Source organism: Mchenga conophoros, linkage group LG22, assembly GCF_057382185.1.
Source record: "Mchenga conophoros isolate Kocher_MC1m ecotype Shallow Benthic linkage group LG22, M_conophoros_male_GT1.1, whole genome shotgun sequence".
Lineage (NCBI taxonomy): Eukaryota > Metazoa > Chordata > Actinopteri > Cichliformes > Cichlidae > Mchenga > Mchenga conophoros.
The window spans coordinates 2,948,347-2,964,278 of record NC_140546.1 but is presented as its reverse complement, the minus strand read 5'-3'; the positions used below and the strand labels follow the sequence as shown (position 1 = coordinate 2,964,278).

At 42.8% G+C, this 15,932-nt stretch overlaps 1 protein-coding gene across 1 annotated transcript; it reads left to right on the top strand.

Annotated features, from left to right (window-relative positions):
* Positions 1–10,672: 10,672 nt before the first annotated feature.
* On the top strand, positions 10,673–15,565 carry LOC146548527 (DEP domain-containing mTOR-interacting protein-like). The gene is made up of 5 exons (XM_085263149.1): positions 10,673–10,880; positions 12,739–12,957; positions 13,179–13,249; positions 13,586–13,690; positions 13,961–15,565. Exons 1-5 carry the CDS (start codon positions 10,862–10,864, stop codon positions 14,087–14,089), a joined length of 543 nt encoding a protein of 180 aa, XP_085119275.1. The 5' UTR covers positions 10,673–10,861; the 3' UTR covers positions 14,090–15,565.
* Positions 15,566–15,932: the final 367 nt, after the last annotated feature.

Sequence of the window (15,932 nt, the reverse complement as noted above, 5' to 3'; positions counted from 1 at the left end):
CTCTCTCTCTCTCTCTCCCTCTCTCTCTCTCTCTCTCTCTCTCTCCCTCTCTCTCTCTCTCCCTCTCTCTCTCTCCCTCTCTCTCGGTCTTGATCCAATAAGAGATGAAGTAATGGTAACAGCTGCGCTGTGGTACAAGAGAGCGTCAGGTCGGGGTGACGCTCCGGAGTCCGACACAGTCAGCAGCATTGAACGATCACAGCGGGAGGGAGGGGGAGGAGGGGTGTGTGTGTGTGGGGGGGGGGGGCACTCACGGGGGAAAGAAAACTGTATAATCTTTGATCCTGAACCGTTTACTGTCTAAAGGAATATGGTGGTTTCATTAATAATTGATTTACGCGAGGTTGATCAGACTTTGTATAATAAGCACTGCCAGCTGAGATTTAAAGGTCTCTGTAGTAGCTGCTGCGATTTTTTCAAAACAAATAAGAAAAGTGTGCGTGGACACATATTGCATGTTGCACTGAGTCAAAGTCCCAAACTGACTGCAACGAACTGTATGCTGTCTTATCAAATGCTTAGCGTTGCCTAATGACTGGTGGTGAAATGTGAGCAATGCACAGTGACTGTGAGCTGATGTTTCAGAAAAACAGAAAGCAGTCCCAGTTTCACCCCATTTTCAGACTTTATTGTAATACTGAAAATCATCTGAAAATACCAGTGAACTGTGGAAAATCCACAGGACGGGGTTTTTGAAGCCCTGTCAAACTTTAAAAGTTCATATTTCCTTTTAACACAAACAGTAGGTTGAGCTAAACATTGGTTATTTCACCAATCTTAAAATGAATTTTGGCTAAAGCAGTAAAACAAAACTGTTTAGACCAAGCTCTGCCACGTCACTCAGTGACGACAGTGAGTGCTCCCTGCATGAATACACTTTATGTTCTGTTTGCAAATGTTCCAAAACAGAGGGACTAGTGAGCCAATGCCCATGACTTTCAACAGGAAAGTACTGCAGTGCATAAGGATGGGCTTTCCACAGTCATCTATGTAAAGAGGTGGGCAGTGAGGGCTTCTAAAGTAAACCTGTTTGCCTCTGCTTTGAGTTTTTGGGGGGTTTCTTTTACTGTTTCTATGAAATTCACACACCTCAGGAATAATTCACCAGTGCACAATCATCCCTCAGACTGGGTTCCTCTTTGTTCACAGAAGAAGGTAGAGTTTCATCCAGGATGTGGCACCACCACACCCGATGTGGAAATGAGCTCTGTCCATAGTGTGTCTTGGATCAGCCCTAGGTGGCGAGGAGGGTGGCGTTCCACTGGAGGTGCTGGAGCGATTCTTAGTGTTTTATTTAGAAATCAGAAGAAACACATGGTTGCAAATTAGCAGAGCGTGTGCACTGATATTCCCGCCTGCTACCACACAGCAGCAGGCCATTAAAGGCTATCCAGAAGCCGTGTGTGCAGAACCACGTTGCCTTTCAGCACCGTAAACCTCCTCCTCGGATAAAGACGAGAAACGTTGGGATTTGTGTTCGTGAGACACCTCAGAGGTGACACGGATGCACCTCAGAGGGCTTCGTTAAAGAGTTGGAGACATTTCATAAGTTTCCTTTAGACACACATGCTCAAATTTCAGTGGAGAGGTCAGAGGTCATGTGCTGCAGGTCGACATTTATTGATTTGTTCAAGGACATCAAACATCAGCGTACTCTCCTGTTTTTTTGTTTTTGTTTTTTTACTGAACAATGAAAGTCTTTTGTATTTAGTGTACGTGAATCTACTTGAAATTCATGGCATAAAATATTAATTAAATCAACAAATAAATGATTGATGGCCAACACTTATAAACACACGTAAACATTTAAGGGACTTTGTATCACAGGGGGTGCACATGTCAGCCGGAGACAAAAGGCTGATCCAGCATCAGAAGCTCAGCCTCGGTCTCTGACTGAATGACTGAAAGCTCAGAGATACCTGAAACCTGCAGTGTACCCAACCCAGCGCAGCCAAAGCAGCATGTGAACGTCTAACATTTTGCTGTACAAACAGCGGGACGAAGACACAACACTACGAAGAGAGCGCTATTAGTCAAAGCTATCTCGTCTCTGCACCCTCTCTAATGGCGCCCTTTGTACGGCGGGCGAGAGGCTTCAGAAGATGTTGATCTGTTCTGTAAGGCTGGATGATCACCGCAGAAAGTCACAGCTTAGCCATGTTTAACAGCACATGCAGGCTTTTAAAAGGCTCTGCTCTCACTGACAGTCTGGACTCTGCTGGGAACACGATGTTGGGGGGGACGTACGGGGGGAAGGGAGCTCTCTGGGCTTTGAAATGGATCTGTACATCCATCCCCTCAGGGGGAAACATCCTCGTCTTACAAAGACCACACACAGACATAAACAGTCACATATGCATGGGCACGCATTCATACAGAGGCATGGCCCACGGCGGCATGCCAGAAGCAAGCGCACGGTGATTTCCATGGACAAGAAGACAAAAGCCAAAACATTTGAAAACATTTTAAGAAACTGCGCCTCATTCGTGGTTGTTTCTGAGCCAAGCTTTGATGCTTCGGCTGGCTGATGCTGGTCAGGCCACAGCTTGAATTTCAAAGCACCTGGACAAACCACAGCAGCGAGACCAGTGAGATTAGATTAGATGAAACTTTATTAATCCCTCGGGTGGGTTCCTCCGGGAAATTCAGTTTCCAGTAGCACAGCACCGACAGAAGTTGCATGTTACAGATACAATAAAGGGGAATGTGAGTGAGGATATCAGCATAAATATACCATATGTACACATATATAATCCATATAATATGGATAATGTGGATGTGGAGGTGCATGAGGCTCAACAACATCCAGACTTGTTGTGTACGAGCATCTTATTTCATTCTTCAGGGTCACCAGGGGCCTGCTGCCGTAGGCTGAGGATGGCTGGATGGATATTTAATTACCTTGCTTATCTCAGTATTTGAGTGCACGATGAAAATATTCAAAAGACTTTGCAGACATGCAAATATAAACAAATACACATGAAAACTTTGTAGGATTTCAACACTATTCAAATCTTCAAACTTCACACATGAGACGAGATGACGGTTTGCAGCCAAATCTTCATGATCCTCAGCCTGAACTGAACTCTGACTCATGAAGAAGCGCTGACCTTACAGAATCTGAACTTCCTTTTCTCGTGGCTCACAGCGCCGCTGTCAGCTCAGCCTAACCGGAGAGGCAGGAAGAAGTGTGACGCAACCAGAAAGGCAGATGCTTCCTAAACAGTGCTTACACGTCTGCACTGAGCCAGCAGCTTACTTACTAGATGACAGTTATGTGACTGCATTAAGGTGCCAATGACACCATTTAACTTTAGCACATAAAAAAGGCAGCTAGCGAGAACAGCTGTTTGCATTTGTGTTATTATCAGCTGCAGGTCAAGCAAGAAGTAAAGGAAGTCAGTGACATGGCGTGTTTTTCTTTTTATGATCTATATTTTAAAACTACAAATACATTTCTGACAGATTTAGTGTGAAACTTCAGCTTTGTTACATCGATCACGTTTATGATGTTTGGGTCATTATTTGGTGGTTTTTCCTGCTTCATTCTAAGAGCTCATAGTCTTACTGTCATGGGGACCCAGGGTTCATGTGTTTGTGGACTTGTTTATATTTCTCGGGCTGGCAGTCCTCACTGGTTGCCCTGCCTGTGTGTCTGTTTAACATGTATGTGCTGTTGTTGTTGTTGGCGGTGTCCTGGTTTCCCTGGGACACCAGGCCTGGAGAGTGTTTCCCACCGTGAGGCCAGCCACACCCGAGGAAGGATAACTACACGCACCTATCGCTGATCAGCTGATCTGTTTAACAGAGTAGCTGAGCTGCAGTGGATTGTTGTGAGAAACCCAGTCAGCTAGTTTGCAACCGTGTCTTGGTTCCAGGTCTTTGCATGTACTAACAGCAGCCTGTTGTTGTTTGCAGAGGGTTGCAGAAACAAGTAGAAGCAGTGGAGCGCTGTTGTACGTCAGGATACGATGACTCACCACAGCACAGGAGCAGGGAGCGAGCACAGGAAGAAACCCCGTGGAGAGGATTATTTGCACCTTTGTCCTTTGATTCATTGTAAATAAACGCACTGAACTCTGCACAGGACGTCCTGCGTTTAGGCCCTACTCTCTCCATCTCTGACACTCACTCTGGTTTTCTTTGTCTGTGCTTCTTTCCCAGCTTGTGTGATTGTTTAAGGAAACGTTTTGTTTCGTTTGTGTTCAGTCAGTTTTCACTCAGTTGTCGGTCAGTTTATCTGTCTGTGGGTGTTTCTTGGATTTTCTGTTTGCTTTCTGCAGCATCTTGTGTTTTCTCCTTTTTTAAGTTTCCTTAAGACCCCGGCCAGTTGACAAGAGGGCCTTTGGGTTTCTGTTTGGTTAGTTTAACCCAGTAAAACTGCAAATTTTAATAATTCATGTGTCTAGCATTCATGTCAGGTATATGGGAAACAGTACTTTTTTTTTGAGGTCTATAGAAAACATTAGTATTAGGAGAACCCGGTGAACCGACAGGCCAGACTCCCCAACGTTTCACCATAAAACTGCAATCATTGTTTTTAAGCCTTCATGACAACCTTAAAGTTGGCCTAATAGTCCCATATTTTTATTCTTGGACTAACGTATGTTTGCAAAATGATCCTTTTTACCTCTGCTTGGCCTTCGTCCTGCCCTGCGGTTCATCCATGTAACTTTTTGGCCACCTTCCCTTTAAACCACATTACTTCTGATTGGCCTGGAAATTTGGCTGTTGGCCTTCTGGGCTCACTGTCAGAGCTGTATGCCTGGTGTGAATGTATAAGGGGCAACCACTCTCACTGACGTTCTACAGATTCGAACATAGAAAGCAGCTGTATGGTTTGAAGGCTGAGCCTTTGACTCGCATGCATTTATCTTATTCTTTGAAATGCTGCCTATTGTAATAGTACACATGAGAGAAAATAAAGAGGAGCAGAGTAGTCCGCTTTAAAACAATCACACTCAACATCTTCTTTCTTTATAAAATTGCTGCAGTAACACATTAACACGTGGTTGCAGTTCCCACCGTTGAACAGCTTCACATGTCTGAAGCAAAGCGTGGAAATGTTAGCATTACACATTTAAATGCGTGTTTAGAGACACATGTGCTCCTGAATGCCGTTTGAAGTTCAGATAGCATCGCACTGAAATACATGAACTCTTTGCTCATCGTAATTCTGGAGCAGTAATGTACTTTGGACGGGGTTAATATTTGCCTCACTACGCTCAAACACACACCCACACAAACAGCCTGGTCCAGTGTTCGTGTGTAACATGAGATATTTGATACATAAACTGCTTTTTGTGTCACTCAATTTCATTTTATTTCTATTGTCCCAAATCATTCAGCCCAAGTCACTTTATAAGGATCACAAGCCAACGGTGTCATTGGAAACAGGAACGAGTCAAAAATCAAACTCAGAAGCTTTCAACGGTTTTCAGAAAGAAAAAACTATCGAAACACCAAAGATGTGAAAGGCAGAGATGAGTGCTGGGCTGGGATTAATTAACACTCAGGACTCAAGTTCTTCATTGGTGTTATTTAGCAGGTGAGTGTGCAGACAGCCAATGGAATAAAGCAGCATAACATTATTTAACTGTTAACAATTAAGAAGAAAATTTAGCAGCGACGTGTGAGTGAAGCTTGTGTCCAGCAGAGGGCAGCAGTGCTTCTTTTACAAAGGAGGTGAGGCGGTACCTGCAGAGAACAGAGGAGCGGGGAATGAAACAGATATTAAAGTTTACTCATAATCCTGAAAAGATGAACATAAATAAACCCTGCCAACACATTACTATGACTCAAAGTCAGATCTTTACAGCTGCAGCTTCATATTTGTATGTGCACGCAGCACTCTGGTGATGACCATCATTTTAATGGATGATCTTTCCAAGAGTCAGAATTTACAGCAGAGAAATACAGACAGTGGATCAATAGTGAAACACGTTAACAGTTCTGTAAAACATTATGTGTATTGACTCTGGTGCTCTGTGTCCTGTAGTCTGGGAGCTCATTGATCCGCGTAATCAATGAGACACGACAGCGTTAGATCACCGCTGCTGAGGACAGTGTTCGATTATTAACGAGGAAGTGCGCAGCGAGTGATACTTAATCACTGGAATTTACATCCAGCAGGCAGTTATTTAAACGGCCTCCAAACATGTCCGAATCTCTTCGTGAGCAAGACGCTCACAAACGGAGGCCTCGTGCTTTGCTCAAGGGCACTTCTACTGAATATGCAGTGACAAAGAGACGCGATTAGTCTTTTATATTCTACTTTTTAACCTTTATGTTTTCCCAGACTGGGAATTTAATTACTTTGTGATTAAAGAACTAAAAACGGACATTATAATAAGCCACCAAGACAAAGAACCTCATTAGCGGCTCTCGCTGCTCCTTCTTGGGACACGTGTGCCTTAATGTAACCGCTGTCTCGGGTGATTGATTTTAAATGAAGCCCAATTGTGAAATAAGCTTTTAAATTAGGACAAGCATTTCCCATACAGAGGTTATTAACGGGCTGCTATTTTCTACATTCTCAGGAAGAGTATTGAAATATTATATTATCTACTGATTTGTGTCCATGCGCATCAAATTGTCCAATTTCTCCAAGTGTTGTGGTTTCACCACCCACACCAGAGACCAGTTTGATCAAAAGTGAACCACAATTTTGACACTTGTTGGTATCAAATAATCACTCATCTGCTGGGTAAAAGCACCAGTTCTTCCTGTTCGTTATCACATTGGTATACCAGCCTATATGCCAGCATCAGTCCAGTTTTAAAGTTGCCTGACTTACTTATCTGAATCTCAGATCCTCCTCCCAGACTGCAGTATGCATCTCTGTGTGAGGGAGGTGCAGGGGGGAGACACAACCCCCCTTTCCTGTTGCTAGAATTTGTTGCAACTTGAGTCACTTCCTGCATTTGTGAGTTCTGGTTCAGTTTTGAACAGGTTGGTTAGCTTTAATTAGAGTTACCATTTATTTTATTATTTTTGCTATAAGCAGTAAAGACGAGAGACAAATGAGAATAAACTGCAGTAGCTCCTTAAAGAAAGAAAATAACGTGGCTGACAGAACTGGCTCTGTGTTAACATGTAGACAAAGGAGCAACGTGCAACACGAGCACTTAATTTAACTGAGACAGAAGATTGTTTTTACACTTGGATCTTTCAGAATAAGCTTTACTCAACAAACTCAGAACTGTAACCTGCCCATCCTGGTTTACTTCACATTATAGGTTTGTAGGCCTGCCATTCACACGTCACATGCAGTGAGATTCTCAGAAAATACAGAGAACCCCGGAGTCCTGCAGGTTTTAGATGTGTCCTTGATCCAGCACAGCTGATTCAAATGGCTAAATGACCTCCTCAACATGTCTTGACTTTCTTCAGAGGCCTGGCAATGAACTAATCATTTGATTCAGGTGTGCTGACCCAGGGTGAGACCTAAAACCTGCAGGACACCGGCCATGAGGCCTGGAGTTGGACACCCCTGCTTTAAACTATGAGCAAAGAGCACTTCAAATGGTCTAAAACATGCTGAAATGCTGTGTTTGTTTCATTTTCTACTCATATGAAATCAAGAAGTGCCACGTGGGATGAAGAAGCGTAAACGCTGCATGTTCGTTTCATGATGAAAGCACCTTTGCCAGCCTTCAAATGTCACTGAGGAGAAAAAAGTTAACCAGCAGCCTGACGCAGGTACTGAATAGTAGCAGCTCAGGCTCACACCTTTAACACTTCTCAACACTTTAATAATAAGTCTGAGCTGTTATTAAACTGCAGCAGAGATCCAGGCTTTAATCCAAGGATACCGCCTTTGAGGAAACATCTGAAGGCGATGAACTCCTGACTCTGTTAGTCCTGCGGCAGGTTGCCATCCTGCCCGGGGCGCACCCTGCACCTCTCTCTATGACAGCTGAAGACTCCAGCTGGGGCCACACTGCAGAACTGAAGTGGAAGAAATGAATGAATGGAACTACAACACAATCGGCTCACTGTTCCTCCTGGTTACATTTGGAAATAACTGGAAAAGTCATCACATAAAGAAAACCGTGTAAGTCACAGAGGTGTCCAGTGAAAAAGCCCAAGATGGAAACTGACTATAAAACTCCTTTATGGATGAGCTCACGCCCACATAAGCCCTAAACTGCTTTAAAGTCGTATACTTTACAACTACAGAGGCTTGCTTCATTTTAATGTTTCCAGGTAAATAAAAGAAACACATGAGACGTGTTGTGTTAGAGGAGTTCATGACCCACATGACTCGTGGGTCACTGTGTCAAAGGTTAAGAGCTTGTTTTGTTTTGCAGGGCTGAACTCCTTTAGCCGATGGCAGGAAATCCCACCTCATCATCCGTCCCCAGTACAGTGTCACATCTGCTCGCAACAGCAACAACTTCATATTAAAGAAAACTGTCCACGACCTTCCAGAAATTCCAATAATTAAATCCAAGTTGCAGGTGGAACAACTGAAACTCCATCATGCAGTAGAAGAAGGAAGTCACAGTAAAAACTGAACATGTGATTGGTCTCCAGCAGACAGTGAGGGTGGAAAAATGAAGGGCTTTTTTAGAAAACCATTAAATGAATGCATAACATAAAGTGCTGTGGATATTAAATCCATCTTAATTAAAGGAAATATTTGACAGAAAAGGTAAATAAATTAAAAGTACAAAATAAATGATCATCGTTTGATCCTGATACCAGAGCCACCTGAAAAAGGACTAAATTTTATCTCCAAAGTGACGACGCACAGGCTTCGTCGTTTTGTTTATTTGGTAATATATTCAGTTAAATGCAAATCTTGCTCCTGGATTCTTTTTGATGCATCTAAAAAGCTTTATTTATTTATTTATGCATTACTTGATGATTAGTTATTTATTCATTCGTTTTGGACATTTGTTTCCTCCAGAAACAAACACAAATGTCTTCTGGTTTGTTCAGTTTACACTCTCACCTTCATGTCACTCCAGGATTAAATCACTTTTTATTCAAACGGGTATCATTGGCAAAAAGTGTCGTTTAGCCCAAGATAATGTTAATGGTGTGAAACTGGATATTTCCTGATTCTATTGATCTGTTTGTCAAGCCAACAGCTGTCCGTGTATCTTTGTAGTTTTATCTTCAGTTTAACGAGCTCTGTTGGCCTCATGATCGACTCACTGATGAGTAACCTGAAAACTCGAGATTTTACCTCCAGACATTAGAAAGGAATGTGGATTTATCTCCCACATGTTGTTGTTGTATAACGATGATCACGACCACATGTCCTTCCGTGTGACTCAATTGACAAGTTTAAACCAAGTGACAACCTCGGGGGCTGAAACAGAAGCGGCAAAGGCTGCAGTTCCTCTGATGGCCATTTGAAGCTGTGTCCTGTAGCCCATACGTTTCTGTAGACCTCCAGGTTAAAATCAAGCTGGAAAAGGAAGCCAACGTAGAAGTTCTGCAGTTCCTCCAGAGTCCTCTATGTGTGTTGTTGGGGGAAACTTCAAAACCAGAGTTTTCGGTGGTTAACTTCACATTGGAAACGTTCTTGTCCTTCCCTTTTAGAGACTAACTGTGAGGGCCATTCATATGTGTGTTTATTGAGTTGTCCCTTAGTTTTACTTGAACTTTATGTTTTTATTTGTTTTTATGCCTGAAAATGTGTGTGTGTGTGTGTGTGTGTGTGTGTGTGTGTGTGTGTGTGTGTGTGTGTGTGTGTGTGTGTTACTATTAAGGTGTAACAAGGAAGTCAAGAAACCTCATTACATGAGGCTCAGAGAAAATACTTCAAAGGACAAATATGGACGAAAACTCGCTGCTCTGTGCTGACCGATGGAAATCTCCACTGCTCTGCCCATCAGAGCAGAAATGATCTTTGTGTTTCCCCTTCCTCTCCACCTGCAGCTGCTCCTGCATGGCAACCAGGCTGAAGCTCAGTCCCATTTACGAGCAAAAACCTTCCTAAATCCTTCACGTCTCTGCATGCTTTCTTGTAAAGTTGCCAAAAGCTGCCAAATGTTTGAGTGTTTTTATCTTCTAAAATTACACAGTGCAAAACTGTAAATGCAGAAACCACCTGTATTATCACACAGTGACTTTCAGTGGGACAAAAGCTGAAACTGAAAGGTGATTGATCCTCAGGAACAGTGAGTTCTGTTTGAGGTGATGGCAACACAAAGCTTGATAGCTTGATGTGCTGCAGGAGCACTTGCTTTTGTTTTCTGCTCTCCAAACAAAGGGCATGCAAGCAAAGTCTGCCAGCAGGTAAACATGCATGCAGAGTGTGCAGGACGCCACTGTGTCTGCAGACAGAAAGCACAAGGTTTACAGTACTAAAACTCTAGCACCACACTGCAGATTCATCTATGTGCAACAGTCTGTGGAGATTAGTGCAATACTCATGAAATCCCCTCTTGCTATGGAATATAAGAGCTCCCATGCACTCTTTGCATTAAACCTGATTTTTTTGTGACAATAATTGTTTAACGGTTCATAAGTGACAGTTAATAATTAAAATGTACTGTGAGATTTCTACATTTACGAGTGTTATTTCTCATTTTTTACATTTTACTACATGTCGCCTCTCGCCTCCTGCTGACGGCTGGTTTGTTTGTTCGAGGGTTTAATATTTAACTCGGTCACGCACGTCTATTCCTAACCAGCTGACTACCCTCCCTTCAGACCACAGGTCCAGTAACTGAGTACTGAACTGAGAAAACTGATAGGTGTCATCAAGCCTGTGCAGAGTCTCACTTGAAGCCGGGCAACACTCAGAGACTGATGGTCCGTCCATCTGTTGGTGTGCGCCTTTGAAGCTTGTCGTCTTCCGGATTCATTTTCTGCATTTTGCTTTTCTTGGACTTGAACAGAGATGGGACCTCGTACAGGAGGTAAGAACATCTCGCTTTACTTTCCAAACTCTGAACATGTGAGAAAAAAGAGCAGAGACCCCTACAGGAGCCATGACTCTCAGCAACGTCACAAACAACACACAAGATACAAGAAATTTAAAAAGTTGTAAGAAAGTCAAAGTTCAGAGCTTTAGTCTTTATTTATTTCTTTCTCTTTAGTTTCAAAGCTGCTTGTAATAAGTCAACAACAGCAACTTCTCAGTTTATCCCACATGAGCTGCTTTTCCATCAGTGGCTGGCAGATGGTTCTCCTGCATGTGTCACTGATGCAGAGTTAATAGAGTTCAGCTTGTCTGGTTAATTCTTATTATAACCTTTAAAAATAATGTTTCTTTTCCATTTTTGTCACGTGAAAAAGAATTGTCATGTTATGACTGCATGTACTGATGGATACTGACTTCTCACATTTACTTCACTACACGAGGAAGACAGTAAATTATTATCCTGCAGAGGAAGAACTGTGATGACTCAAAGGCAACCATTTCCTTCATGAAGCAAATAAACGCACTTTATTGTTTGACTGTCGTTTTCTTATCCGGGTGAATCTTCGCCGAGTCAGCCGCTCTTAATAAAACGACCTAAGCGTGGATCTGTGTGATCGTGTGAGACTCCACAAACACTCAGCATCATTTTGTGTTCTGATACATTTATGGAAATAAATAAATGGACATGACGAAACTTTAAAAAGTGACCCAGAGGTTTTGGGCAAAATCAGTTTTAACACAAATTATTACATATGTGATAAAACTGTTTGCTTCAACACATTAACAGTTTTACACCTCAAGTCATCAAAGACTGTAAGGGCGAGGGAGCAGAGCGGCCTACACTTTCTCACGCTCAGCTAATCGTGTAATGATCACGACCCCCGGGCGTCACATGTCAGTGGTTTAACCTCTTCACTCATAGCAACCTCAAGAAACGTTCCTCTGTCTACTATATGTTTTTTAATGTTGCTGTTAATGTTACAACTGTAACCACTCAAACTGCTTCTCCGTTCTCATGACAACTGCAGCAGAGCAAACATGGCTTCAGAGTCACGCGTAGGTTTATGTGCTACAAAGGGAGAAAACGAATGAATCGCCGTTAAACTCGTCTGGCGTGAATGTGCAGCAGCGGCGAGGCGCTCGTCACACTGCCTCGTCTCACAGCAGAAGGAACAACTCAGTCAGCACCATGAACTCTGTTAGCCCGGCTTATCTCTGCTATTGAAAGAAGCGTAGCTTCTTATCAAAGCATGTTTGAACTGAATTGTTGGAAGTTAAATTCAGGAAGTCAAACACAGAACTGGGTCAGCTTTAATCGTTATTATTGAAAACATGGGAGTCTCCATCTCATCACTTCAACACTTTCCTTCTGTCCAGGGCCAAGTTTTCCCTGATGGGTGGGGTAGTGAGGGAGAAGCATAAATACATGCATACACATCATATTATTACTACAATGTGTATATTTTCATTCATTTAAAGGTGGCTTATTGTGAATAATCCCCCTCTTGCCTCTGTATAATATCAGGAAATATCTCTGATGTGGTGACGTTAGGCACACGGCTCTGACTCACAAAGCTCAGCTGCTGTTCAAACCTGTGTGTGACCTGCAGATGATCCGAGCAGCGCTGGCCTAAATCGGCTCAGAGGGCAAAGAACTAAAATAACTTGTTTCAGGGAGCAAACTTTGAGATTCAACCAAAATGAATCATGCAGAGCTGCTCTAGTACATCAGAGCAGGAACTCAAGATGTTGATGTCAATATTCATTTGGTAAATAACTCAAATGTTTTCGCTGACATGTAAAATATAATCAACAGAGTATTAAGGTTATAGAAACTTCTTTGTCTCCATCAGTCACAGCATCCAAGGATGAGAAAGCTGTCACAGGTGGATGTGGCGGAGGTCATGGTGGAGGTCGTGGCGGAGGTCGTGGCGGAGGTCGTGGCGGAGGTCATGGCGGAGGTCGGGGAGAAGCCCGGGTGAGAAGCTGCAGTGATGGAAACATATACACCCGAGGACGAGTCGGTCTCCCCAGCACCTCCTCCTCCCTGGTGCTCTCCAACCCCAAATCTGGTAATAAAAATGCTGAACAACTGAAGGAAGGAGCAGCTTTAGACCTCCACACTGTCAGCGTCGTCTTTGCTTTTCCAAATATGGAAACCAAACTGCTTTTAGTCATAAAAATCTGCCAAATCCAACATGGAAAGTTACCCACTGTGGCGACTCCTTGTGAATAAGGGAGCAGCCAAAAGCAGCTTGCATTAAATATAAAATGTCTTTTACTTTTGTCTCAGTCCTCAAGAGACCAGTGAGCACAGAGGAGCTACAAGAACCAGGAGGACCCTACATCAAGAAAACCTTCACGGTAAATTCATTTTACACACTTCAAAGAGTTTTCTATCAAGCTGAGGTAAAAACTTGTAACATTTTTTTCACAGTACAAGAGAAAAATGAGCGAATGGGACACCTTCTTTCTTTAAAAATGCTGTTCTATTATTTCAATGTGAACATGTTTCAAAGATGATTGTGGATGGTGTTGGTGCTGGAGTGAGTGTAACAGGTGTCAGGAAAGACAAATGCTTCACAGGCTTCATGAACAAAACACTAGATGAGAACGACGATGTCTTTTTCTCACTTTCTGTGTAAAAGACTTTTGCATAGCACACACCCACATGTGTGACTGTCATCTGCGTGTCTGCAGATTGTCGGTGATGCAGTGGGCTGGGGCTTTGTGGTCAGAGGAAACAGGCCGTGCCACATCCAGGCCGTGGAGCCTCAGGGTCCAGCTGCTCTCGCAGGGATGAAGGTAAGCGTGACAGGCCACGTGGCTACTGAAGGAAGCCCAGTCACAACCAAAGCAGTTAGAAGTAGAGGAAGAAGCTACTGCTGTGAATTTATGCACCAAATATCCTGATATTGTGCTGAAGAGATACAAGCTGAACTGTACTGTACTGTTGTTTGTACCACAACACGGTGATGGGCTGGCAAAATCCAACTCTGTTAAGGAACTGATGTTGATTTGAGCAGAGGACACTTGAAAAAGTTTGTACTTCCTGTCTCGTGTCCTGATCTGCAGGTTCGCCAGTTTGTGGTTTCAGTCAACGGCCTCAACGTTCTTGATCTGGACTACCGGACAGTCAGCTATCTGATCCTTACTGGGCCCAGAACTGTGGTGATGGAAGTAATGGAAGAGGCTGAAAACTGAAATTAGAGTTATGTGACCTACGTGTGCCCTGTTCCAGTTTTTCCTACAAAGACTGCAAAGATGCAACCGTTTGTTAGGAATTACACGGGAAGTCTTCTGTTTTTAAACTGTTGCTGAGCTGATGATGGGTGCGGTTGTTTTCAGAAGGGACACTTTTATATATTTGAAAGATGATTTTGCAAAATCTGAGTAGCTTCATCAGGAATGAGTCAGGCTGCGATCCAGAGAGTAGAGTTTATCAGCGATGTGCGATCGGATAAAGTGGTGAAAGGTTTCTATTGAAATGAATGTTCAGCCATGACGGATTTGTTCATACATGCACCGTGGACAGGATATTTTCCACAGTTATTTCTCCCGTGTAGCACACATGCTGCAGGGAATAGTCCAGTCCTGATACTTTAAACTACTGGAAATAAAAATGAGGCAAAGCTGCTGAATGCAGTGTGTAGGAGGCGGCACACATGGTGCCAGCAGTGCGTGGAATACTAGCTGTGCTGCTCAGACATCACAACAAGTTACTAGCAACAATGTGCTGGCTTTGTACTGTAGCAGCTCTTATATTATATCAGCTAAATGCATTCTGGCTCAATGAGTCCAACAAGAATAACAGTGGAAAGGAGAAAACGTTGGCTGAACGCGTTTATTTTCAGGCGTTTTGAGACACGCCTGCACGCCGTCGACTTTCACAGTGACTCCCAAAGTGACATGATGTTGACAACAGTTGTTGTCTTTTCTTACTGTGACGGGTTGGACTTTTAACCCCACGCGCCACCTCACTTCCTCGTCCACACACAAATACATTACTTACGTCCATCACAAGAGTGTTTACACACACCTGAACCCCCACGCCTGGAAACTCTTCCTGCTCTTTAGCCCTTCGTTGTGTTTGCCTTTCCATCTGCTCGTGTCTGATTCCCAGTAAAGAAGCTTTGAGTGTAGAGAAGTGTGAAGTAGATCAATTTAAACTTACTGACGGAGCGGCTGTAACTGCACTGCTTAGTTTTGAAGCCTCTCTAAAGTGTCTCTTATTCTTTTATCTTTTTATACCTGTTTTTATAACGTGCCTGTGTGAGAGAGAGTTTGTGGGATATGTAAAGCCTCTCGGCGGGCAGCACTTTGCTCTCTGCGGGAGGATCCTGGAGACTCGGTGACTCTTTTGGCTCCTCTTGCGTCGTTAACGCTGTTTTCAGTTTGAAGGATCGTTGTTTAAAATACCAGCTGCTGGAGATTTTATTGAGAAACTGAATTTTTAAAATGTGTTTCACTTTTTCATTTTCCGACAAAAGAAATAATCAGTATTTAATGTGTAACTGTATATGTTACCTCTTTGCTTAATTATTTTGTAATTTGCTTCAAACTACTGTTCCTTTCTTTTATTTGTGCATGTTTAATTGCTTGCATTTCAGTTTCGTTGTGACTGTAAGTAAGCTTTAATTTTTTAATGCTGAATACAAATAAAACCCTTCAGTGACAAAGACAGGCTCTCCTGTTGTATTCTTTATAGTGATTAAAGCTCATTAGTTGGAAGACGTGTAACAGAAATGTTACAAAGAATGTTCTGAAAACATCAGACAAATTGTATAACCAGCCAGATTAATACGAAGCAAAATAAACCAAAGTATATTGATCGGTTTGAGCTTAACTGTCTGTTTCCAGTAACTTAAAGTCATCACAGATAATCTCATCCTCCCACTGATGGCTCGCATGTTTGCTCTGGTTTCTCTCACCATCACCAAACACGCCGCGTTAACGCTGACTAATAATTAACCGTTCATCTCAAGAGTTTCTTGGTTAAATGTAAGTTAGAAAAAAACAGCCAGTTCATAAAAACAGGCTTTAATGA